Raw genomic sequence first — 19,688 nt, forward strand, 5'->3', positions numbered from 1 at the left:
CAATTAAATTCTAAAATATAATTTTTTACATATAATCACCATTAAATAGCGAGAAATTACAAGAAATTAAGAGACAATCAAATTTTGGGAGGAATTTACCCTCAAATTGTCGAAATCCGGCGAAGTTGACTGTTCCGGCGGTCGGAATCAAGGGCAAACAGTCGGAAAGGAGTGCTGGCGGTCGGAAACAGTGGCCGGCGGTCAAATTTGGGGGGCTGGGGTCGGAATCGCCGTGGACGGCGGCGGAGAGAGGCTAGGGTTTGGGGGCGGTTGTGGGGAGAGAGAACTGAGGGAGGGGGTTCTGTCGCTGCGTATATATAGCCCGCAGTTTCACGGGAGTTCAACTCCCGTGAAACTGCAGGGTAAAATCCGCAGCGAGCAACTCGCTGGGAAATTTGGCCTGCAGCTTCACGGGAGTTCAACTCCCGTGAACTCCCGTGAAGCTGGAGGCCAGATTTCCCAGCGAGTTGCTCGCTGGAGTTTACCCTGCAACTCCACGGGAGTTGAACTCCCGTGAAGTTTAATGATGGTTTTAAATTTCACGGGAGTTGAACTCCCGTGAAGTTTAAAAACGTACTAAACTTCACGGGAGTTGAATTCCCGTGTAGTTTCGTAAGTTTTTTTAGAGAAACCGACCTGGTTTCAGCGACAGTGCTGAAACCAGGTCGGTTTCTCTAAATAAAACCCAAACGGGTCTTTTTTTGCAATTAAAAGTGGAAATAGGTTGGTTTTGAAAATTTGTCCCTCATAAAACGCATCAACCTCCACACATCGCCACGTGTTCCTCCAAAAGAGGTCCTTAAAAACCCTAGGTTTCAATTTCTTTAGTGAATCCCCATTTTCGCGCCGCCGATCCGAAGAAACCCTGATTTCAAGAGACCATCGCCGGCGCATAGAGATGACGTCGGCGACTGTGATGTCGGAAACAGATCATGAGGTAAATTTTGGTTCAGTTATCCGATCAATCCTAAATTTGAGCAAAAAGTACTGAATTGATCGATGATTTTGTTTGGTGAGATCAGATGGGAGAAGAGATTAAGAAACCAATTTTTAGGGATATTAGGCGGTATTATTGCGAATATTGTGGAATCTGCAGATCGAAGAAGTCTCTCATCAGATCTCACGTTCTTACTTATCATAAGGTATAATAACTTTGATTTTTGTTTTTTTTTTCTTTTGCATTTTAAACCAGATTGAAAGAGTTGAAATCAACTAAGAAGCTCTGATCTTTATTATTCAAATTTGATGATAGTTGGTCCTGTTTGAGTTGAGTCGGGCAGATCATATAATTTAATTTGTTAAAAAATTCAGCGGTTTTTTACCTGTATACCCAAAATCAACTTTATTTGCAAATATGCCCCTAAACTCTAGATATGTGCTGATTTACCTCCCGATTCCATCAGAAGTTACGTTCAGGAATATTCCAAGGGTATTCCTAATTGTTCGTCAATCAATTGGAACATTTTCACTAGAAGTGGAATAATTGTTAAAGTGGGACCATCTTTTGAAAGTAGGATATTTTATTGGAATAATTGGGAACAATTTTGTAAAGTGGGATATTTTGATAAAAAGAGTGGGATAATTTGTGATGATCAAGAAGTACATAATTTTTGGATTTTGATTATATAACTACTATTTTTAAACTTACTATTATTTATTAATAATTATTTAATATAATGTTAGTTATTGTTGAATAGTTTTTGGTTATAATACTATATATTGTTATTAATTATTATAATAGTAGTTCATAATTCTTTTATTTTTATGAATTATCATAGTACAAGTCTCAACGATTAAGGTTTTTTTCCTACATCCTTCCTTTTTCCACTCCTAAATCTCTTACCCTAGTCTCTCAATTTCAATAAAATTTTAATAAATTATGGATCCATGATTTATTTACTTCAAAATAATTATGTAAATCTAATATTCAGGAAAAAGAAAATAACATATGAAGAGGAGTAGGAGAGGTGGTCCAATTTGATAGCATAGTCAGATGATGTTATGACCATCGGAAGAAGAGAGGACAGAGAAAATAAAAGAAGTATAAAAAAGAAAAATAAGAAATGAAAAGGAGAGTTCTAGTTTTTTACTAAGTAGTTCTAGCCTAAAACTTGGGACAATTTGAGAGACTAGAATTCTTATTTTTGAATAGAGAAATAGAGAAGTGGAATTTTTTTTACCATTATTCCAATTCTAATTTTGTTCTAGTCTAGTTGACTTACACGCTAAAAGTTTATCCTAGTTCTTGTTCTAATTGACTAACACTGTAAGCTTTTATACCATAAATTATCCTAGTTCTAGTTCTTAGTTCTACGACTAACTCCCCTAGTTTAGCTGAAATTTCCCCTTTACACTATTTGAAAAGTAGCTACATAAATTTGGGCTCAGTGTTCTAAAAGCGATGTGGCATAGGGCCTTAGACACTCCGGTGAAGCGATCTTTTAACTTAGCGCCTTGAGTATTGCCATGTAATGAAGATTACTAAGGAGAGTGTTTTGTCTTCTCAAGTTCTCACCTTGGCGCCTCATGACCTCGTCTTGATGCCTCATGACCTTGTTTTAGCGCCTCAGATGCTCAAGGCGTGAGGTGTTTCTCTTTTTCAAAATTTTGAGGGTGCATAAGATGTTCTATATAGTAAAGTTTGTTTTTGTTAAATATTTGTGTTTCTTTTTTTCTTGGTCAATTTTTTCGCTATTTTTTGTTGTTGTGTACTTTATTACTAATATCATTTTGAGGACATGCCACAATTTGAACCTTAAAGTTCAAAGTTTGCGGCTTAATTATTTTTGTTAGCAATTACTAAACAATATTACTATTCAATATTTGTTATTTACTAAATTTAGATGGTTTATGTACTAGATTCATGACTGAAATTTTGGATGTGATTAATTTGTCTTGCTACTATTTATTGATATTTCCATATTATTTTTAATCATTATGAATTTTTGAATATTTATCACCTCGGTTCACTTAGCCAGTTGCCTTTTTTGGGGCATCTCACCTCAAGCAACATAAGTCCTCATCGCATTGACCTCGCCTTTTGCTTTTAAAACACTGTTTGGGTTGTATTTTAACTCAATGCCGCATAGTTGGGAGAGTAAATTATCAAACATCTAGGTTTAGGGTTTAGGGCGTAAATTTGCAAATATGGTCGATTAGGACGTATATAGGTAAAAGAAAAAAATCCCAAATTCAAATGATTGGGAGGTGAAAGCTTTACGATTCAGATGTTATTTTGTGTATATTTAATTCTTGGTAAACTAGAATTTTTTATAATTAATGGTATTGTTAAGTTGAATGGGGCTTTGTGTATATTTAACTCTAGGTAAACTAGATTTTTTTTAATAATTAATGGTAATGTTAAGTTGAATGGGGCCAATAGACTTTACTTCTTTTGAACTATTTTCAACTTCTTTAGTTGTTTCTAACATAATATAATATATATTCAGGATCAAATTAAGCAGGCAGAGGCTGATGACAACAATTCTGAAACAAACAAGGGCAAGAAGGTGTGGTACACTTGTAAAGAATGTGATGCAAGTTTTAGGAAGCCAGCTTACCTGAAACAACACATGCAGGGTCACTCTCTCGAGGTGGTTACTGCTTTCATGATTTCTCTATCACATCATAAAAGTCATTATTAACTATGTATTTATAAACTTTGATTGATTTCTTCTGAATTATTTTGCTATTGAATGGAGGCGGAATTTAGTTTTGGTTATTCTTCCTTGTTGGCAAGGTTTTAAATGTCGGATGTCGGGTTCATGTCGGATGGTTAAAATCCATGTCGGATAGCGAAAATCAGGGATATATCGGGGGACATGGACTAAATATTGGATTGTCATATCGGGTGGTGCGCATATGTATAATATTATGTCCTAAATGTAATCTAAGCATTCCTAAATTCAATATAATCATACTTTATAAATTCTAGAGGCGGCGCCGATGATGAGTGGATTCCGACGTCGCAGGGAGGCAGTGCCAGTGACAAGACGTCGCAGGGAGGCAGTGCCGACGACGAGACGTTGCAGGGAGGTAGTGTCGGGGCTCTTCTTCTTCTTCGTCTGCTTGTGGTCCTTTGGATGGGTCACTGAAAACCCTTTGCCCTTTATCCCGACGACGGGATACCCTGCCACTCTCGGGTTTGGTTAGAGTTTGGATTTCGGGACGCAACTGGAGATGGACAACAGGGGTCCGAGATGGAGGTGGGGGAATGACGTCGTCGTCAACGAAAGGAGTGATCGTTTCTCAAGTCCGTTGTAGCCCTAATTTCTCTCTTTTCTTTCTATCGGTTTCATAAGAAACCCTTAAACATAAGAACGGGTCAAACGGGTTTGGGTTTTTATCACTAAAACCCGATAACAAAAAACAAATCTAAAAAAAGGACTATATCGGTCAATTTTTTAAGGCTGAAAAATCGGTCGATATGCCCGATATGGTCCCAATATTTTTAATTTGGCCCTGAAAACCGACATATGAGTTAAAAATGCCCATGTCGTGTCGCTCAAGCCCTCAAACTGATATGTCGGTTGACATGTCGGCCGACATTTAAAACCTTGCTTGTTGGTTATAATCCAGTGCTATTGCATGAAATCACGTCCAAGGAAGCACTGTTGTTTATCCTGGACTTATAACAGGAATGTTCTTTTTTTTTGCATTAAGTGTGATGTAATACTTGACTGGTGTACTTAATTAACATCTTTGTGTTTTTGCAATCCCACGGAGTCCCATGTATAACTTCTACGTCGTTTTTGTTGAACAACAACGACGACGACGACGATGACAAAACTTTATTCCATGTTTTGGGTCAACTATGTGAATCCTATCCTTCCATTAACAGTGACTATTATGGGGTCAGTGTAATTTAAGATTTATTCTGAATTTATGAGAAGATGGGTTGGTTTATTTTGTTAGTTTTTATAGATTATTTTAATTAAATTTATTACGAGATTAATTTCATCTGTGGATGGTTAGTTATATTTTAAAAATAGGAGAATTTTTAAAAAACACCATTTTTGAAAAAATATTAGCAAAACTGATCTTTTGTGAAAATATTTAGCAAAATCAACCTGTTTTTGCCTGCTCATCTCAGCTGGCCAAAAAGAGGTCGATTTTGCAAAATATCGACTTTAAAATACAAAAAAATAGCAATCTTGTGTAATTAGTGGTCGCCAATGTTTTAAAAAGCCTCTTGCCTAATTTGCCTAGGCATATGCCTAGACTTAGGCGGTACATTGGCCCCCTACCTGGTACCTAGTGCCTAGGCGGTGCCTAGGTTGTCCACCTATGTTTTTGGAGCACCTAGGGGAGCATGGTCTGCCTATATAGACTGCATATTTTAGACGTTGATCATGATTTCCTCCGTTGTAACCTCCACGTTTTGCGACCTTCAAAATCCATCTATGAACACCTCTACCTCTTCCAACCCTCAACAAAACCTCCTGCACCAAAAAGGTTAATGTTTAATTACAGTTAAGTCTAGGCATCGAATCCAACGCCTAGGCCGCCTAGCGCTTTCTATAACCTTGGTGGTCGCTAATTACAGTTAAGTCACATGTGCTTTGTGCTGAAATGGTTAATGTTTAATTAACAAGAACTAATTATACGAGACGACTAGTCCCATGTATTTTAAAGTTGATATTTTACAAAATCGACCTTTTTTTGGCCGCTGGCCAAAAAGAGGTTGATTTTGCTAATATTTTCACAATGTCAATTTTGCTAATTATTTTGTAAAAAGGTCCTTTTTTAAAGAATTCTCCTAAAAAATACTTAAAATGCCAACTTGAGAGTTCTCTAAATTGGTTGTTTGCTCTTGATTGTATTGATCTTCAACTTATCCTTTTGCAATGTTGTCTCTCCCCTGAAGTTTTGGTTTAATTAATGCTACAAATGATTTTCTTAGTCCTAGCAATTTCTGCGTCATATAAATAATCTTATGCATCCCTGGCCTACGTATAGTTATTTTATATGTTCTTTTCTAGATAGAAAGCTAAAAGTGGATTGGTAGATTTGCATGACTGGAAAGTCTTGAAACATGTATTTTTATGTCGTAGAAGAACAGTGAACGAATGTATGTGATTTGCATGACTAGAAAGTCTTGAAACATGTATTTCTATGTCGTACAAGAACAGTGAACGAATGTATGTTACTTGTTGAGATATAACGAATTGAAGTAGTAAATTAAACATTCATGTTATTCTTTAAAGGTACATATAGACTGGTGGGATTGAAAGAAATGGTTTTGCAGGTTATAGGTTTTTGAGTGACTACGTTGGTGTTCAAACACCTTTGATAAAGCGTGAAGCATTGGATCCCATACAAAGAACTCCAAAATGCAAGAGGCAGGTATTTATTTTCTTGAATGGACTAGTATCAGGTGGGGGACCTCCTGAGAAGCTCCATCAAGACAGCCTCAATTCACGCCATATCATCCTATAAGGTTAGCCCTTGTCTGGAATACTTGTTTTAGTTATATTAATTGCATTATTGGTTGCATTTTTATCTAGTTTTTTTTGGATATAGTGATTCATATACAGGGATGTTATATATAGTTTCGTGCATTGAGAGTGGATTGGTGGATTTGCATGACTGGAAACTCTTGAAATATGTATTTTTACGCCGTACAAGAACAATGAATGTATGTATGTTGCTTGCTGAGATATAATGAATTTAAGCAATAAATTAAACAGCCACATTACTCTTTAAAGCTACATATCGAATGGTGGGAATGGTTTTGCAGGAAGGTATTATGTTGGTGCTCAAAAGCACCTTGGATAAAGCGTGAAGCATTGGATCCCATATAAAGAACTCCAAAATGCGAGAGGCAGGTGTTTCTTTTCTTGAATGGACCAGTATCAGGTGGGGGACCTCCTGAGAAGCTCCATCAAGACAGCCTCAATTCACGCCATATCTTCCTATGAGGTTTGCCCTTGTCTGGAGTTCTTTTTTTAGTTATATTGATTATGCTGTCTGTACAGATTTGCATAATATATCGCTATGCTGTGTTTTGGTATTCTTTTTAAATTGTTTTGTGCCCTCGCCATTATAATGTTCTGGGGAATACGGTGTAGTCTATTTCTGAATGCGAGTTGTACGGTACTACTACACATTAATAAGAAATTCGTTTTAATAGGAATCTGTTGGAAAAGCTGAAGAGAGTAGTTATACTGAAATCGAGTTTATCTACACTTGTATTGCATATGCCAAACCGCCATAATGGTCTCTTACTGCAACTGGTTGTCAACCTACTTTTATCCTTTCTTTTTTTGCTCGTTTGGCATAATGGTTTCTTACTGCACCTAGTTGTCAACCTACTTTATCCTTTTTTTGCTCTCTCAGATGTACAAATGAAACAAAAAGCTGTTTGTTGCAATATGACATCATTGCGTTTTGGACTTACTTGATACCTTTGATGTTCAATATTGGATATTTTTTCCAACATGCCAAATTCAGAGTGGTCTTGTTTCATATTACAGAGGCCTTTTACTTGCCTGATTGAGGATTGCTACCTTAACTACAGACGAAAAGACCATCTGAATCGTCATTTGCTTAAGCACCAAGGAAAACTATTTGATTGTCCCATGGAAAACTGTAAGAAAAGGTTTGCTTTTCAAGGAAATATGACAAGGCATGTCAAAGAAATGCATGGTGATGAGTCCTCTGTGGAGGGTGAAAAACAATATATTTGCTCGGAAGTTGGATGTGGCAAGACGTTTAAGTATGCATCTAAATTGAGGAAGCATGAGGATTCACATGGTAAGCCGCTTTTGATCGCAAAATGTTTTTTTACTTTTCACCACCCTCTCATTTGGTCAACTTTCATTACACTGGCATAATAATTTTCTATGTTTATGATGATAAGATTATTCTGGTCTTCAGACTAATCTCTAGTTCTTTTTTGTTATTCATCAGACCCTTTTCAGTTGAATCTTTCTGTGTATATGAATTATCTATCACCCTCCTACAGCGAACACTTTGTTAACTGGCATAACAATTTGCTATGGTTAGGATGATAAGAGATCTTTAGAGGCTTTGACAAAATCTCTACATTCTTTATGGTTATTCATTATAACCTTTGCTGTTGGATCTTGTATGTTTATTTAATATATACTGAAACTATAGACACCCCCCCCCCCCCAAAAAAAAAAAAAAAAAAAAACACACAAAAAAAGAGCCCCACCCTCACCCACTACAAAAAAAGGACCACACAAGTTTTACTATTCTTTGATGTCCTTCAACAGTTAAATTGGACTATGTGGAGGTCATTTGCGCTGAGCCAGGCTGTCTGAAAGCATTCGCTAATTCTGATTGCCTGAAAGCGCATATGCAATCCAGTCATCGACATGTTTTATGTGAGACTTGTGGGACTCAGCAGCTGAAGAAAAACTTTAAGCGTCACCTACGCATTCATGAAGGCAATGTCGAAACTGAGAGGATTAAATGCAACTTCCAAGGTTGCCAATACACATTCTCAAATGTAAGCTTCAGAGCTTTCTCCATTATATTTCTGTTTCTTTGATGTAAAGCAAACTGACTTTGGGAGATTACTAGTTTCTGTGATTATTTACTCTTTCTAATCTTTAGAACCTATTCGTCACATGGTTTTCATGTTTATACAAAGTGTCTACATTTCCAAATGAGAAGTAAATTATGCAAGTAAAACAAAAGTCAAATTTCTTGATTGAAAATCAATGGAAGATATGCATGTCGTACATACTTGTATTGGTTATAGTAGCTTTCTGTTTTATATTTGTTTCTTGAAACAATCCAAGATCAAAGCTTCCAAACAATTCTTTACATAAATGAAGTGGTAGTATTCTTTTATTAGATGTCTGTTTGCTGTTCGTCATGGCTTAAGGTCTTATTTTGGTTATTTGCAGAAATCAAACCTCAATAAGCATATAAAGGCTGTACACGAAGAGCTTCGGCCATTCCCTTGTCTATTCTCTGGGTGTGGTCAAAAGTTCTCTTACAAACATGTCCGGGATAATCATGAGAAATCTGGTGCTCATGTTCATGTACTGGTAAGTTAGTGAAACTCATGACTTATCTTTATGTTCTACATAAGGCACAGAGAGTTTATAGTGTATCAAATTGAGAGGTGCGACCGTCAATTGATAGTGTACCCGATTATGAGGTCTTGAGTATACGGTAGTAAGGGTCGGCCAGGGCTCGGATGAGTACTATGTGATTCATGTAGCATCTTATAGGTTTCGCGTTGTCATTTCATTGATTTTGGGGTTAGTAGCGGATAGACCTGCTGTATTATAGCCCAATTGCAGATAGACCGCCCATAAAGGAGAAAACTGTTTATTGACAAATAAATCCCATAAGGGGTGAAAGAGTCGGAAATAATTCTGTCTGGATTTAACTGCAAATAATAGAACTAAGGGGTCTATCCACAATTGGGCGATAGTACATGTGGTTTATCGGAAATTAATCCCTGATTTTATAACTCTAGTGAAGTGAAAACTATCCACTGGGCAGGCAGTGTAGCAAGGAAGGAATCCTTGTATCTTTGCACAAATCACAAAACCTCTGTCTTGCATTGATCTAAGATAGTCAATTCTTGATGCACCAAACATGGAAGTGCACTGGATATTGAAGGACATCGAATGTGGAACTAAATCCTTGAATAGTTCTTCTAATGATAACTTGGAAACTATTATTAATTAGTAATGATAACTACACTACAAGTTTTGTATTGCTCTCATACTGCAAGATGCAAAAAATGCAGGGTCCTTAAAATCCCATGATTTTTCATAGCAATTCACGAGAAGGATTCCACAATTGTGTCTTGTAGTGTGAGAGTAGTATGAAAGTCGTAGTCTACTTAACATTACTGTCTTTTATAGTTATAGATATCATAGCAATCACATGGTTTTTCCTCATTTCGTCCACAAGGGCATGATTTTTGTTTTTCTGACTGAATGTCGAATTCTCCAAAAAAAAAAAAAACCCTGCAAATCTCCAAAGAGTGCAAATGCAACCACACCCCCCAACCCCTACCAAAAAAAGAACACGCACACACAACCGACCCACGCGCACACCAAAAAAAGGGAAAAAAATTTCAAAAAAAAAATCCAAGAAATCAAGAAGAGCTGATGAGAAACGAAGAAATGAACATAATTGGATAGGTGGTAAGGTCTTCCAATTGCAAGAGAGACTATTTTGTAGGGGTGGGCAAAAACCGAAAAAACCGGTTCAACCGAAAAAACCGCCCGAAAAAGTGGGCCGGTTAACCGAACCGAATTAAATGGATGAGAAGAAGATTCTAAACCGCCCGAACCGAATTAAACCGGTCTGGATCCGGTTTGAACCCCTAAACCGCCCGAAAAAAACCCGAACCGAATTCTCTAATATAAATACTGAAAAATCCCTAACCCTAACAAAAGCAGTGAGATTGTAGCAGTTTGATATCATTCAGATTCATCAACCAACTGCATGACACAATTTCTAATATAAGCACTAAAATTAATGGAAAGGCTGAGGACCTGAAAGGGGTGGTGGCCGAAGTTGAACTCGTAGACGTCATTGGCCGTGTCGTTGATATCGAACGCCTCGATCACTTCCCCGTTGATCCCAGCTCTCATTAGAGAGTATCTAACATGAAGCATAATGGGCCGGACCAAGCTGAGGTTAATTGTAATTGAGGCCAACAGCCAAGATACTGCACTGGAGTCTATGAAACCAGAAATTGGTCCCTTAAGCCTTTCATAAACTTAAAAACCGAAACCGATTTTTGTGAAATGGAATTAGTTCGGACCAAAACCGAAACCGATCCAAATTTTGGTTGGGCCGAATATTCGGATGAAGGGGGAAAAATCTGGATCTGGATGAGAGTTTTGAGAATTCAAAAAATTCGGATTGGATCCGGATTGCGCTTAAAAAAAAATCTGGATCTGGATGAGAGTTTTGAGAATTCAAAAAATTCGGATTGGATCCGGATTGCGCTTAAAACCGACCCGAACCGAATATGCCCAGCCCTAGAATTCAAAAAATTCGGATTGGATCCGGATTGCGCTTAAAACCGACCCGAACCGAATATGCCCAGCCCTACTATTTTGAAGGTTTTATGGGGATATTCTAACTTATGGGTAGCCATTTATACCTCCTAATATTTTTATTAGCACAGATCACATTATTTTTCCATCAAGTTGAGAGGTTGTGACTCATGAGGATCAATGGTAAATTACTTTTTTGCAACCAATTTAGTGGGAATTTGGTTTTTTGTTAAGAGGTTAATGAGTGTCGTATGTCATATGAGGGAATTCCTCATACACAATGAGTGGCTCAACCTCAACCAAGTGTTATATGAGGGTACCCCTAATTTCACTTGGTTGAGATTGAGCCGGTTCATCTTCATGAGGAAATCCCCTTATATGACAAGGATACATTTTTTTTTCCTTTGGCTAAACCAAGGGAAAAAGTTACTATTACATGATTCTTGCGTGATATCTCTGCGCTGTGAAAAACCACCAATTCGACTAAAGTTCAACAAATGATTACAAAAGAGCCAAGGATACAAGTGGGCACACTCCCCAGTAGCGGAAGTGCCATAATTAAACCCTATGTTGTTGGGCTTTATTTATTTGTTACATACATGCGCGGTACGTAGACTTGTTTTGTATTGTTGTTAAGTTTGCTTTTTATTTCAGGGTGACTTCTTGGAAGCTGATGAGAGGTGGAGGTCAAGGCCAAGGGGTGGAAGGAAGAGGAAGGATTTTTCAGTAGAAATGCTTATGCGAAAAAGAGTTGCATCCCTTGATCAAGATTCTGCTGTTAACGATGGAATCAACTACTTGAGATGGTTGCTTTCGGATGATCAATAGATACGACGAGCTCAAAGTTATGCCAAATATAGTTCATACATATGTACATGCATATATACCTGCAAAGTTTCTGGTGTCTGTTTTGTGAAATGTTAATACTGAAATGGGCAAGTTAGTTGAAGTCTCTTAATATATCTGTTGTTAAACTAAGCGGCATTGACAGTCTTTATTATCTAAGCTATTATTTGATTACTAGCTGTAAGGACCATCAGAAATTCTCCAATGCGTCAACGGGCAACAGGAGAATTCAGTCCACCAATTGGTTTGTTGGTGCCAGATAAACATTCGTGAACCTGTACTTTGAACATTTTCTGGTGGAATATCTGCCAACATTGGGCAAATGGTTGCAGATAAAAAGGACTTCCCATTTTAGAAACAAATGAACTCATTCCTGGAATACGGCTAAGTTCACAGGTTTTACAGCGAAGTTCACGAGTTTCTCCACCTGTTGAGCGTTTCTGCCTCTCCAGCCTCAAAGCCCACGGCTGAAGATCTCTTGAACGATCAGTAAGACTCATGAGTCCAGTTAATGCCAACACATATTAGAACAGTAGGAATACAAATCATGTAGACTGAGTTCAGACGACACAGAAAAAGAGAGAGATTACATTCATGAAAGTAACATCTCAAAAGTTTTCTACATCAAGTGTATATACTTTATACAACTTACAATCATGCACACACCCAAAGCACCACCCATCATGCACACACCCAAAGCACCACCCAAACGTGCAAATAACACACTTATGCACATAAAACAATATCATGGAGAAAGAAAGAAAAATACAATGCATAAATTGGTTAAGTAGTTTATCAGATATCTTAATTGTATCCTATTTTGTCAAGCACCATCGCAATTTCCACCATTTTCTACGAGTCCTCTTCTTGTCTGAGACCGCCTTCTTCCTATCTGAGACCACAAGCTTACGAATTCCTTTCTTTGCATCTTTTAGCTGACCATTGTAAACCTTTTTCCATTTAAGAAACCGAGATTTCAACTTCCGGAGCTCTTCCTCAGGGTTTTTACTCGAGCATGGTAGCTTTGCCTCGATAATTACTTGAGCTTCATCCTCAAAATCCTGTTTTCTATGCTCAAACTCTCTTACCAAGGGACCAACAGTATTCTGTATGCTGTCAGAGTTTTTTCCTATTCCACCATTTGGTCCAGGTTGGTGAGTGTTCTTTACTGCCTGCAGATTCATATACAAAAGAATGCAAAATCGATAAAAAACAAGGGTTAATTTCAGATCACCGCCTGTAGCATGAGAAGTTTAGTCACTTATACGCCCTAAAATGTTTCATTAACACTCATATCTCATGAACTCCAGATGACAGTATTTCTCCTGTTTGGTTGAGATACACATGGGAATCAAGTGCAATAAAATTACATTTTCCACTAGGTTTAGCTAGAAAGGATTAAACATTCCTCTAAATTGAGGCAAAATAATAATTCCATCAAAGGTTCATGGATTGTAAATAAAATTATTCGGGCAGTATAAGTGGCGACCACCATAGTACAGAGAGTGTATATTACATATTTTGTGATTATTTTAAGAAAGGCTCAAATTACAAACTTAAGTTTAAAACAATATTTAACAACCATTTGATCATTAGTAACCCTTTTAGAGAATACAGTAAGTCTTTTTTTTATGGCACCTTATGCACTTGAGGGGGAAAAAAGTGAAGCACTTAATGCATTTACATGAATCTTGAGAAATCCAATGGCTAGTGTTAAATAGTTTCCAGAATTTCACCAAAATGTTATCTCAATACAGACATGTAAACAAGAAACAACTGAATGCTGAACTACATGTACGTTTGGCATTTTTTCCCCCATGACCATAGTATGCCCCATCAACAGCACAACCATAAGAGAAAACACCCAACAAAACAAAAACAAACCCAGGCACAAAGCAAAGAAGCTTTTTTAAAAACAAAAAAGAAAAGGAAAAAAATCTCGACGAAAAGAAACTTTTTTAAGAAAAAAGAAAAGGGAAGGAAAAACAAAGTAAACTTTAAGATTCAAGGTTCTGGATTATTGGGCACGGTTCTCCTATAATTGTATACTACTTTTGACATAGATCCAAAACTATACAACTCTTTTAATTTGAAGAAGAGATCCTGACCTGTCAAATACAAAATTCTACATCTTCTTCTAATAGCAAGCAGGAAACTATAACCAGTAACTGTAGGAATATAACGAGCGCATAATAGAAATCCACCTGCAAAGATATTACTTGTTTCTGCCATGACTCCTGCATAGACTTCATTGCTGCCTCATTGTCTAAACATTTCATCTCATACTCCATAAGTTGCTTTTTCAAAAGAACATTTTCCTCCTCCTTTTGTCTCAGTGCAAGTCCTGCCTTTAAAACCTGCATCTCAAGTTCCACCAATGCTGAAGCCCCAGTCTGAACATTCACCTTGTCAGTATCCCCCTAGTAGCGTACAATTCAATTTTGTTCATATTTGTCACAAAATTTGTGTAAGTGGTTTCAAGTTAGGAATCCTTGCACAAATATATGAATAAGCAACTAGTGTTCCTAGTTCTCCAATCTCCAATAGAAAGGGGAAATGAAGTTATTAGAGAACAAGTATGATTACTGCTATTATTTTATAGAAAAAACAAACTGATCAAAAGGATAGCTACAGCCTGCAAACTACATGGCATGGCGCATAAACCTTTCTGACAAGTAAAAGTTTCAAAGTCATTAAACTATACATGTTACTGTCATATTAAGATTATATAGATTATGTCAAACAGGTTGAAAAGCCGAATAAAAAACATGTCTGATACAAGGGTAAATTGAACCCAGCTACTTTTGATGTGAATGAATCACGAAAAACTTGAACCCATTAATTTTGTGTCAGGTTCAGGTCGGATTCACAATTCGGGTTGAGATTTATACCTTAAAAGTTTGAGGTTTTGGGCCATACCCTATAAATGGAAAGACCATTTCAGATGTCTGAACTGAAACATAGATGCTAAGTTCCTTTCAGCATCAATATTATTATTACCTTTTTTTTTGCCATCTCCACCCACTCAATGAACCTACCTATGGCTCACCAGTGGCTTCACAGTTGGTATAATATATATGGTTTATGTAAGAAACAAGGTGTTCAAATGGTGTTTTCCGCTACATGTTTGGTTATTCCATATAATGTGTTGATCGAGTTATGCAAGGTAATAAAAAAAAGAAGAAAAAAAAGAAAGAGAGTGATATAAATAAACTTTCATGCTGCAACTACAAAAGGAGATTGCTGGCTATAAGAAAATATTCATGTTCACCATGTGATGCTTTGAAATTCAAGATGCAAGAACAAGCAGCACAAGAAATGATAGAAGAATAGGTAACTAAAATTTTCTATTTTGTATAGAATAAAGTACCTTGTTTGCTTGATTTTGGACTGCCTCTCGAGTAACTATTTTATAATATGTCTTTGAACCTTTTAAGTTTTTTCTCACCAATGAACCACGGATAACTGCAAGATGAAGGAAATAAGTAAGAAAACAAGATGGACGCTAGTCAACAGAAAATAAGGGTTGAAAATCATCTGTGTTACAACTTACTCAGTTGCCATGTACGTAGGCAGGCATTTTCTGTGTCTTGATAATTTCAGTTTTCACCCATAAGATAGTAATAAAATAGATTAAAATAAAAATTTCATTTTAATTTAATACCATAATACAACATGATCCAGGTGCTGTAAATTTATCTAAAATGTTTCTTTTGCCAAGTTAAAACACAAGGAATGACGGTTCTAAGAGTGCATTAATCAAGAAAGTTAAAAAAAGGTTCCTTGCGATATCCCTTTTATGTAATCAGAATAAAATAAGAAGAAAGAAACTTCTGAAAGCAATATCATTATGTTTACAGTGTTGATTGTAGTGATTATGTTTATGTTTAGTTTTGATTGTATTCTGGGGAAAAGAGGTCGATGTCAACTTCAGAACACCTAATATTCATGTGCTAATATTATGCTATTGTGCCTATAACTTTACCATTGAGTGCATATTGTCAAGTTAAAAACAATTTATAAAGAACTGTGCTAAAGGTGCACGAAGAAAGAAATGGGTTCCATCGCCATCTCCCCTTTATGTAATCAGGATAACATAACAAGTGAAAAGAGAACTTTATATTTACAGTATTGGTTGTTTATGTGTAGTTATGGTTGAATTCCGGGGAAAAAGAGGTCGATGCAACTTCAGAACTCCTAATATTCGTATATACTACATTATTCTATTATACATATAACTTTACCATCGACTGTACATGGCTGTGGGCTACTGAACATAGGAGAAGACTACAACTTGAACTCCACATATTTTCCGAAAAAGGTGAGTTAAAAGTACATCTAACGATCTGATAACAGAGAAGTGGAACAAAAAATGGAATGGACATAAGGGTAAATATATCCACATGCAATGAGTTTATTCAAGTATAGGTTGATGGAAAATTCCAGTTAAATTAGAAATGCCATGCTAACCCTCTAATATTCTGACAGAAGAAACAATAGATAAAAGAGTCTAATGGGAAGTGTAATACCAGTAATGGGTGTATACTTGTTTGCACCAAAATTGACATTTCAGCTCATTATGACATTGTTCTCAAAAGGCTAAATAACCAAAACCAATTACGTTTTTACATTGTTATTGCACATTTCTAGAAACTACAGAATATATGATTTCCTTTGGCTAGTCATCAATTTTTTCCTTAGCAGTGTTTTACATGAAGTATGAAAACCGACGACCTTCCTCGTTATTGGAAAAACTAACATATTTCTGGTTCTTACAGTCTGAGCAGTGGAAAATGGATCCATATCTTCAAAAGTAAAAGAAGGGATTGGAGAAGAGAAAGCTAAGCATAAGCATCTATGATGCACCTTCACAATTTGCAAGACTTTCGTTTTACAATTTCGGAAGCATGATATAGATAAAGATGAAAGCTCACATGAGACCTTCTAAGCTATGTAAAACCATTTGTGTAGTGCAGATGAATATTCTGAAAAGACGAACACCTAAATTACCTGGAAATAATTTCCAAATCATTTAGTATAAACAAAAAGGTGACGAGTTTATGTCTTACATGATTGAAGCGTAATAGCTCCTTTCTTAACCTCTTGAAAATGCCGGTGACCTTGAAGACTACGAAGGGATTTCTGAACCCAAAGAATTCTTTGCATTGTATGGCTTCTGATGTTTTCCAGTAAAACAATCTAAAGACCGCCAATTGTCAAAACCATAAGATAACTTCACAGTAGGATCCAGAAAAAGAAAAGAAAGAAAGAATAGAGTGAAAAGAATTAATAATCATGCTGCCAAACAAATAACCAAAGCCACAACACACATTGAGCGAACACAATGAAAAATGTGTTATAAGCAATGGCATATACAAAGGTAAATTGTTATTATTGACTAAAATTATGATTTGTTTACAAAAAAACTAGTTAAAAGATTTTAACGTCATCATTCTTATTAGAGTTTTTATTTTCTACTGTACATTATAATCTGCCTTAATCAAAATACATAGCAAATTTTTATAGATAACTTTTGTAAACTTTAAAAGAAATACGTGCCATTCATGTATTTCCATAAACAATAATAGTTTCCAGTTAAGCCTAATCCATAGTGAATTTATTATAAGTGGATAAAAATAGTTGCCATTTCAAATCAGGAAATAAAAGTCTATATAGGTGTCAACCTTGAATTGAATTGATTGGCATATCCACAGAATGTAAGTTCATGCTATTTAATTATTATCATAAGGTAGAAAATGACAACCACTGAGAAGAAATTTATGGAACAGAAGCAGTTTCTTTTGCTGGACACCAAAATAAACTAATTTTTTCCGGTGTTATCTCTACAGGTTTTAATAAATTTTTGTTATTTCCATTTCAAATCAATCCAATCTTTCAGAGTCATTTTTGTGACATGCTCTTTCCCCAAATGTTGGCAGTCACATTACTCAATCGTACAAAAACAAATGTATTCCTCATAATATCTATGAAATAACAGACATAAAACTTGCTTAGATCGGTCCAAGCCAATTCCAATTCACCAACAACAGCACAGAACTCGTGTACAATATAAGGTACATAATATACATACACAACAAATATATCAAACCCTCCTACTGGGAAGTTTCGTTAATGGCTTTTAATGAAATGCTAGGATGTGCAGACCAATGTTTTAGCCGAAGCATAATTATGCTAAGAATATGACTTTGGTTCTTAATATTTTAGCCAAAAAAGCTACCGTGAGGTTAACATGCTCATAGAAAACTTCTTCGCCTACCAACGCAATTCAAAGTAATCTAACAGGAAAATTATTAAATGGCGATATATATTTCAGTGCATATGATAAAGAAATAAGTGTGGAAATTGATGGGAAGGATTTTGCCTGTCCTCTGCGGAAAAACAACTTTGTGTAACCAACTTGATACATTTCAGGAGGAATACTGAATTTCCGTAGAACAGCAAGTGCAACAAAGAGTGGATCCTCAGATGCAACATTCTTCAGAAGGAGAAAGCCATATCTGAGAGGAAACTTAGCTAAATAGGCATTCATTATTTAAGCAATCTTGTTGTGAGCACACGAAAGAATATTACCTCTCAGCAAACTGATAATGTGTCATCCGAGTTTGATAGCCTAGCCTTGATATCCTTGCAGCCTGAAGAACACCACAGCATCTGAGCTGTTGTAACACAAGTTTATCCTCATATACGCCAGGAAGCTTGTTATAGTTTGGCATAATGCATTGTATGAAGTGAGGTGTAGTGTTCTCTAGTTGCTTCATAAGAGTAAACAGCTGACCCTATAAGCATCCAAAAGATTATCAAATAAGATCAATTACTGTGTCACTTTGGAAATTTATCTTAAAGATTACATCCAAATAACCACAATCACATATTTTGATTGATGGAATTTATCTGACATTAGGCACAATGAATTATCTGTAAATTAATAAGATAGTGATTGGGAAATCAATAAAGTCATGATAAAGTTATTTGAATCCTAGTGGAGAAGGATTATCATGACTGATATGCTTCAGAAGAATATAAAGAGCAAACAGTCTAAATAAGAAGGGTTTCTTTTCCCGTGAAGGTCTTAACAAGATTGAAATTCCTGTATACACATATGACCCTAATCTAATAGCCAAAGCATCATTTTGCTAGTCAGTACAAAAGTAATAACTTTCCCAGCAAAAATTTTTAAAAAAGTTTACCATGGTAAGCATTTCCAAATAGTCTGTTTAGGCATTTAGAAGCTTCACCCACAAAATTTGATAATTAATATCTTCAGTATATAAGCTTTTTCACATTAGTGAATTGATAGAAATACAGCCTTTAACAAAATTGGTTTTCTGTGTGCACCAAATTCTCTATGATTAGAGGGACACATGCATACGAGTCATTCAGTGACATGGATACTATTATTCAACATAGGAACTCATGGAAAATCAGATGCTAGAACATTTAATATGTTATGGTGATATGCGTGTTTGATTATGTCCATGCATGCCATAACATATTATATATAGTCTTGTATATAAAGAGAGATTGGGGTTAAAGAAAAGGATGATGTTTGGATGGAAAGTTTATGTATATGCAAATGCATATATGTATTTTATGTACATACATACATAGGTAGACACATGTATGCATACATACATGCCCACACACAAATAAACTCACTAGGTGTAGATATATATTAATGAAATACATGTGGACAGATAACTATAAAGATAGAGAGGGAGAATTCCTTTTGGAAGAATTTCTCTCTGCATTTACTCCTTCGGCTACATTAGATATATTCCAGATGAAATACAATCATGATGTTTCGCTATCCTATATCCT

At 36.0% G+C, this 19,688-nt stretch overlaps 2 protein-coding genes across 12 annotated transcripts in view; one reads left to right on the forward strand and one right to left on the reverse strand.

Annotated features, from left to right (window-relative positions):
• Positions 780-12,023, forward strand: LOC109820415 (transcription factor IIIA). Of its 7 annotated transcripts, none has more exons than XM_020386554.1 (10): positions 780-937; positions 1,023-1,142; positions 3,450-3,593; positions 6,248-6,439; positions 6,523-6,921; positions 7,133-7,218; positions 7,476-7,755; positions 8,241-8,476; positions 8,880-9,023; positions 11,658-12,023. In XM_020386554.1, the coding sequence occupies exons 6-10, from the start codon at positions 7,216-7,218 to the stop codon at positions 11,829-11,831; spliced, it is 837 nt and encodes a 278-aa protein (XP_020242143.1). In that variant the 5' UTR covers positions 780-937; positions 1,023-1,142; positions 3,450-3,593; positions 6,248-6,439; positions 6,523-6,921; positions 7,133-7,215; the 3' UTR covers positions 11,832-12,023. The 7 variants fall into 7 exon arrangements, with proteins under 7 accessions (XP_020242143.1, XP_020242138.1, XP_020242140.1 ...); XM_020386549.1 differs by lacking the exon at positions 7,133-7,218 and having other exon boundaries at positions 6,523-6,637; positions 6,740-6,921; XM_020386551.1 differs by lacking the exon at positions 7,133-7,218 and having other exon boundaries at positions 6,552-6,637; positions 6,740-6,921.
• The window catches only part of LOC109822797 (myosin-2-like), a 28,073-nt gene continuing 20,804 nt past the window's right edge, over positions 12,420-19,688 (reverse strand). For 2 of the 5 annotated variants that reach the window (XM_020389042.1, XM_020389043.1), the window contains 6 exons: positions 18,441-18,646; positions 18,232-18,367; positions 16,919-17,048; positions 15,220-15,314; positions 14,054-14,269; positions 12,420-13,021 (listed from right to left, as the gene is read on the reverse strand). In XM_020389042.1, coding sequence (XP_020244631.1) covers positions 12,665-13,021; positions 14,054-14,269; positions 15,220-15,314; positions 16,919-17,048; positions 18,232-18,367; positions 18,441-18,646 — 1,140 coding nt within the window. In that variant the 3' untranslated portion in view covers positions 12,420-12,664. Of the gene's footprint in view, positions 13,022-14,053; positions 14,270-15,219; positions 15,433-16,918; positions 17,049-18,231; positions 18,368-18,440; positions 18,647-19,688 lie in introns of those variants that run through there. The other 3 variants (XM_020389044.1, XM_020389047.1, XM_020389046.1) reach the window with 3 other exon arrangements.

Source organism: Asparagus officinalis, chromosome 8, assembly GCF_001876935.1.
Source record: "Asparagus officinalis chromosome 8, Aspof.V1, whole genome shotgun sequence".
NCBI classification, from domain to species: Eukaryota; Viridiplantae; Streptophyta; class Magnoliopsida; order Asparagales; family Asparagaceae; genus Asparagus; species Asparagus officinalis.